The sequence below is a fragment of the Micropterus dolomieu genome, linkage group LG06, assembly GCF_021292245.1.
Source record: "Micropterus dolomieu isolate WLL.071019.BEF.003 ecotype Adirondacks linkage group LG06, ASM2129224v1, whole genome shotgun sequence".
Taxonomy (NCBI): domain Eukaryota; kingdom Metazoa; phylum Chordata; class Actinopteri; order Centrarchiformes; family Centrarchidae; genus Micropterus; species Micropterus dolomieu.
The window spans coordinates 25,516,772-25,523,832 of record NC_060155.1 but is presented as its reverse complement, the minus strand read 5'-3'; the positions used below and the strand labels follow the sequence as shown (position 1 = coordinate 25,523,832).

The window sequence follows — 7,061 nt, the reverse complement described above, 5'->3', positions numbered from 1 at the left end:
GGGATTCTGTCTTTCACTGTTAGAATGTACATATGATTAAAATTATAGATTGTTGCATTCTTTGTAAGTGGGCAAACCTGCAAAATCAGCAAGGGGTCAAATACTTATTTCCCCCACTGTAACACTATTTTAACTTCATAGCTGATCAGGCTCTCACTGCTCTCCACACCCATTTTATATACAAAGACAGAAGTTTGACAACATATTTGATTTTACTTTTAATCTGACTAAACTGTAAGAAATAGAAGCTATCATCTGCAAAGGCGATGCACTGAGCACGTATGAATCAACATACAATAAATGCACAGGACCTGTTAAACGAGCTGAGTGCATGTGAATTCTTCTGACTGTGGCATCGGGAGAATGCAGCTTTTCAAAATTGAAACAAATTAAGAACCATTCGCGAGCATCGGTGTCTCAGGACCGACTGTGTGGACTGTCTACCACTGAAAAGAAATGAAGTTAATTTGTTAACTTAGGTTCGGGAGCAGGGCCACGACTCAACCATACCTCCAATCACCTGTCAGGCTACATATACCGCTCAGCCTATCCCCTCATGTCTTATCTAGGTACCGTCTGGGGGGCTTGAAACAAGCTCGGGCGAAAACACTTTCGAGTCTCTATGCCCGGTCTCCTGTACACCCTCTCAGACCAGCCTATCAGACGACATCCTTCTTCCACCATCACCCTTCCCCTCTACATGCATTAATCCATCCTCCATAATCCATGCATTCCATATTCGCATGTACCTCTAAATCACACATTGTTGTGGCGTGGTCTTTGCTAGTGAATGTTGCATCCAAGATGAACACACAGGTCTTACTGTTGAGTTTATCGCCAAGAAAGCAAGAAGTGACTTGCACATACTAATTCATTCCATGTAGAGTCAATGTAATTTATTTGAGCTACAAAACATGACATTTCTGACAGTGCTATTATTAAAATGTTGCCACATTTTAATATGGCAGTAGAAACTTGACTTTCTTTGGCTGTACATGAAAGTGAAGAAACTATAAAGAAATATAGCTATTTGGTGCACAATTAAACTTGAACTAGAAGGGCTTCAGTATGTGTGTTGTGTTTCGTGCTCATGCATGTCAGCAACCAGGGCCTCCTGTTCCGAGTTTGCACCGGGCTTCACACCTGTCACCTTATGACTCGGTTATTTGGCAGATTTAGGTGCAGTGGGTAAGTAGATCATTTTAAAATTCAATATTTCTTTAATAAGTTATATAGTTATAAATTGAACTGTATTAATTTCACTTATAGAACCAACTGGTCGGACCTCTTGGGTTAGGACTGAGGCTCTGATTCTCTGTGTTGATGGCTGCAGCTGCAAAGTGTTGCCCAGACAAAACATAAATGTTTGTTTCTTTTGTACAGAATTCATGTGTATTATATAAGCATCATTTTTATCTCTCTGTATAACTATTCTCACAAATCAAAGTGATTCTTACACACATACACACACACACACACACACACCTGTACTGACACCATACTTGAGTGTGTCTCTACAGTCCACTAATATCTGCTCCAGAGTCTCTGGTTGTTCCGGCAGATCCAGACTGAAGCCCTCAAGTCCCTCCTTCAGCTGGTGAGGATGGTGGAAGTCCAGGACCTAAAGCACAGAGAGCAGTGTCTTATATTTTGCCATTATCTGTGTCTCATGTTTAACAATGTACATTTGCATAAACATTCAATAAACATTTTCCCAATACAACAACTAACAGACTCAACAAACTGATCTGAAAAGCCAGTGGCGTTGTGGTGGTGGATCTGGACTCTCTGGTGTCAGAGAGGAAGATGCTGTCTGACGCACAGACCTTATAACCTGTTTTTTGTGCAATATTACCTTTTTAATAATTAATGTACAATATTCTCTGTTGCAATTTATTCACAAGTGCTTTTTGGTTCACCATAACAATTCTTTAATATAATTGTAAATACTGTATATATCCACACTCCTTTATATTTTTGTTCATATTTTATATTTATACTCTTATATTTATATATTTCTTTATCTACCTACTTTCTATTATTATTTCTATTCCTTATGATGATAAGTTTGCAGCTGTGACAAAAGAATTTCCCCTCTGGGATCCATAAAGTATGTCTGATTCTGATTCTGGAAGTCAACTCATACTGAAAAGTTCTTTTATTTGTACCGTATGCTTTATTGTCAATTTGCTAACCACTTCATATCCAACAGATAGACTGGAAATGTTTGAATGTTGAATGAAGAATGTTGAGATACTGCAGACACAGCAGTCCTACATTATTTTGTTTATATTGTTGACGAGTTGAGTACCTTAGAGCTCCTCTGATTTGACTTGCTGATGTAACTCAACAAGATGTTGACCAGCTCTTGCAGAAACCTTCTGGTCATCTCCTCGCCACGTGAAGCTGGGAGCAGGTCTGTGTACACACACACACACACACACACACACACTTAAACATTAGTTGCCTCACCTGTAAGAAATGGCACCTCTTTGTACAAACTTATTAAGCCGCACAAAGCTATCAGGGAAAAGGCTTACTTACACACACTGCTAACAAAACAAACCAAAAGTCTCATTTTACTATTTGGTTTTCAGTAAATTCACTGTAGTGTTGCTGCCCGATCTCCTTGAAATAACGTTCATATAATACAGATTTTCTACAGCAAATATGTGCAGTCAGCAATGCCAACTAGATTACAATTTTTATCAACATAATAAGGTAACATTGTTGGTGTATGTATCTGGCAAGTCTATCAAATGTTGATACTGACTGTAATTATTGTCACAATGCAAGTTCCACATATATATGTAAAATAATAGTAGCCTAATGGTAGTGTTAATAATACAAATGTCAAGGGGCAGTAGGTGGCTTGCTGTCACAGATCCAGACTTAAATGAGATGGTGTCTGCCTCCTGAACCCAAACTGGAACCTGGTTCCACAGGAGAGGAGCTTGATAGCTGAACACTCTGGCTCCCATTCTACTTTTGGAGGCTCTAGGAACCACAAGTAACCCTGCATTCTGGGAGCGCAGTGCTCTGGTGGGGTAGTAAGTTACTATGAGCTCATAGTATTCTGGGTTTTACAGGGAGCCAGTGCAGAGAAGCTAAAACAGGAGAAATATGATGTCTTTAACTGGTTCTTTCAGTACAGGTGCTGTATATTCCTGGATCACCTGGAGGGATTTATTTGGGCAGCCTGATAAATAATTGCAATAATCCACGTAACAAATGCATTTTCTGCATAATTGTGAGACTGTCATGATTGGCTGTGCAACTCTCTCGGATCTCCACCAGCTCACACTGCCTGCCTGCCTGCTCACACACATTACAAATTTTACAATCACAAAACTAGCATTTTAAAACTCACTAAAGGTGCATCTAGTTTGGTTTCCAGCCATTTTCTGGTTTTTGCCTACAGGCTGTAGGCTGTAGGCTCTTTTTTGCTTAGGAAGGTTCCTAACTTAGTGAAGTGAACCGGAAGAATTTCAGTGGCAGCCACAATGAGAGCTGTTCGAATTCTCAAAAAGCTAAGGAAAGGTGCCTCAATGCTTCCTTTCATATCTCCTTTAGATATGAAGGAAAGGAGAGAATGCCTCACACAATGCGGCAACATTTAAAGCGACTCAAACGATAAAATCCATCAACCACATTTAGCAAGATCCTTGCAAAACAGGCGCACGTTATGATACTTTAATAAAACTCACAATTACCTTCTTTCTTTTGGTTTGTTCTCTTTTGGCTTTTTTGTAATCTAACACCGTTTCTGGTTGTTAAAATAAGCCATTAAGTGTTTTTTACAATAAAATTAATAAATAAATCACCAACGGATAAAGGAGGTGGATCACCATGTAGGTTACCATTGGCTATTAAGCCTTTTCTCTCTTATGCCATAACTTGCTAATACACATATATCTTAAACTGTCAACAATAACTGAGACCCATGGACCTGTTATTGGTCTTGTAACGTAATCAAAGTGAGGATAATGTTGCAGCGTGTAGCCTCAAGTTATGTAGCCTACTGCAGTCTTCAGCAAATTAATACTTCAGTCACAGATGCTGATACCCTCGCCTTAATAAAGGCAAAGATCCAGCTGGATAACCTCTACAGCAGGCGTTTCCCACACACTGATTTATTTGTGGTGGCCTGCCACATTATCAACGCTGAGTTTCGATCGATTTGTGACGTCATGAGGTGGTTAGGAGATTTTTATTGACTTTTCGGATGCAGCGAAAAACTAAAACGCTGCCTATCAGTGACAGACGCCCCCAGTCCTGACAACTACTCAGACTGTCAGGAGGACCTCGCCTGGCATGACCCGGGACAACCTATGCTCTCACCTTTGCTGTAGATACTGCTGAAGTCAGGAGGTGTCTGTCCTCTGACTGCTGCTGAATCCTCCTGCTCTTTGTCCTTCACAGATGGTGTGTCAATAATTCTATCTGCAAGTACAACACATACATGTTTTTCTTAGCTGTGTTCCAGTCATAACCAGTCCTGCAAGATTTGGTTCTGTCACACAGGAACATTAACATGAACTTTGATGTCCCAAGATTACATTACATTTATTCATTTGGAAGATGCATTTTTTCCAAAGCGACTTACATTTGAGCAACAAAATACAAGCATAAACAAAGCATCAATTGAGCAAGAGATCTACAAGTGACCATAGATACTAAATGATTCAATGAAATCCTCCCACACCACGCAATCCACACAGCCTTGCAGCATCAATGTTGCCTCCTCTGAAAAGAATTTCACCTTTCTGGTGAGCACTTCCCCTAGTATGTGCGATATGCTGGAAAAAGTTGCACTTTTGATTGAGCCATAACACTGGTCCAGTATTTTGCCATTCTGGTGGGGCAAGACTCATATTTGTGAAAGCTCCTGAGAATTTTTTTACTCAGCTAATCAGAAGCAGAGTAGGGCGGTCAGAAGCCGGTAACACGACTTCCCTTCAGCTGTACATGTTCCCCTTACCAGCTTAGCAACGTGGACTGGAGCAAGAGTTTCAGAGTGGTGAGTTATTAATCTGTAACAAAAGTATTTTTCATCCATAAAGTTTTACCTGAGCTCTGTCTCTACATCACAGTAACAACTTTATGTCCATTGACTGCCTGGAGGGTAGCTAGTGTTTGGAAGGGAGAGGAGAGCTGTGTGCTGCAGCTCACTGTTTTTCCACTGGTGTTTTTGAGGGTGTGTCGGACTAGTCGCTAGGCGAACATTATGACGCGCGTTTTGCAGTGACGTCACAGAGAACGAAAGGAAAAGGCTGGACTACAAACTAACTGTTTTCAGGCGGCTCAGAGCAGAGTTTTCTGTGGAAGATGGGAACTCCCTTTGGGCTGGACTTTGGGCTTTTTCACTTTGCAAACCTGTTACATGCACAAAAAAATATATGTATAACTCAATAAAGGAGAAGGGAAAAGCCAAAAACCATAATATGACTTCTTTAAGGAGGGACAGACTATAGAGGGCAGGAGAATGAGAGACCTTGGTTGCCATCTCGCTTGTTCCCATATTCACCCTCTCCTAACCTGCTGCCTTTTTCCTGGTGTGTCACACTCTGCCTGTCTGCCATGCGGTGTTTTGCACTTTTGTGTTTAGTTAGCGTTATTTTGGTCTGTTGGGTTTTGGGGGTCTGTCTTGTCTTTCGTCTAGTGTTCGGTAACCTTTGTCATGTCTGTTACCCCAGTGATCCCTCTGCATGTCTGTCTCTGTTTTCCCCTGCTCTCTCTTTCTCTCCCTACCTGTGCCTCGTTAGCCTCATGTCTTTCACCTGTGTTGCTCCCGCCTGCTCGTTAGTCCCTGTGTATATCTACCTGGTGTTTCTGTCTTGTCTTGGTCGAGTCATTGTTTATTTTCACCCAGTGTTACAGTGTGTTACCTTGTTGCCAGCCTACTTGTTGTGTTTCCCTGCTTATTTTGGATTCTGGTTTTCTCGTTTGGATTACTTTGTTTTGGACTCTGTCATCAGCCACTCAGTTTGTAAGTGTGCTCGCCTTTGTTTGTTTATTAAAACCCCTTGAACTGTACCTCCTTTACCTTGAGTCCTGCATTTGGGTCCTCCAACCTGCTCAACCCTGCCTTCACCTCAAACCCGTGACATGGTGAAGGTTTTGTTGAAACTAACTTTTACTTTGGTCGCAGGCAAATTCATCAAGTTTGGTGGTAATTTTTGTGCTCGTAGCGTTGTTAAATTTAAGCAGAAAGTCTCAGGTGTACTGAATTTTGGAAGATTGAAAGGCCAACCTTCTGCCAGGTGAGACATGGACCACAGCACCACCAGTGTAGGAGCCAAATTGTGGTAGCACTTTACATTACAGCTCGGTACTAACATGGTAATAGTTTGATAATAAACAGGTAATAATTAGGTCATAGCATTTATTACCAAAGTAATAACCAGTTAATAGCTTGGTATTAATCATAGGTATATCTGGGTAATGTTAGACTGAGATTTATACAATGCAGTAATGCAGAGCCAAAACTAAAGGGTTACAATAGGGAAAGATTGCAACGGATCAAAACCTTTTAGTAATATTATAGTTATATTTTGGTAACAATATGGTAACCTGCTAACAACAAAATGTGTATATCAGTGCAATATTGGATAGATTAGATGAATTAAAAACATGTAATGTGGTGGCGTTAATGGGGCAATAACCTGATAATAATATAACCATATTAGAATGCTGAAATTCACCATCGTTTACATTTCAAACATTCCCTTTTGTTTCAGGAGTGTTATAGTAGATAATAGTACAAATGATTAATGCTATGTTGTTACTTGTTAGTTACTAATTGTGACTCACTCACAGTTATTTTGTCATGCCATATTGGGAAATTATGAGTTGACTGGTCAGTTGACGTCTACAACAACTGACAACCCCTCCGTAAAAGAGTTTCATGTACCTCACACGGATTTTCACTCCTCTTTTAGTTCAGTTTACTTCATGGTGCGTCTCCAGCTATTTCTGATGCTAACACGTCAGATATTGTTCCTTTATGTATCCATCTTGTCTGCATTTAAATTAAGAAAAGCAAACAATACCAAATCACA

At 40.3% G+C, this 7,061-nt stretch overlaps 1 protein-coding gene across 1 annotated transcript in view; it reads right to left on the bottom strand.

Annotated features, from left to right (window-relative positions):
* gad3 (glutamate decarboxylase 3) overlaps positions 1-5,582 on the bottom strand; it is a 19,309-nt gene extending 13,727 nt beyond the window's left edge. The window contains exons 1-4 of the mRNA XM_046052056.1: positions 5,495-5,582; positions 4,342-4,443; positions 2,312-2,418; positions 1,486-1,621 (exon numbers count right to left, since the gene is read on the bottom strand). Of these exons, the coding sequence (XP_045908012.1) occupies positions 1,486-1,621; positions 2,312-2,418; positions 4,342-4,443; positions 5,495-5,582 (433 nt within the window). The remainder of the gene's footprint in view (positions 1-1,485; positions 1,622-2,311; positions 2,419-4,341; positions 4,444-5,494) is intronic.
* Between the last annotated feature and the right edge of the window lie 1,479 nt (positions 5,583-7,061).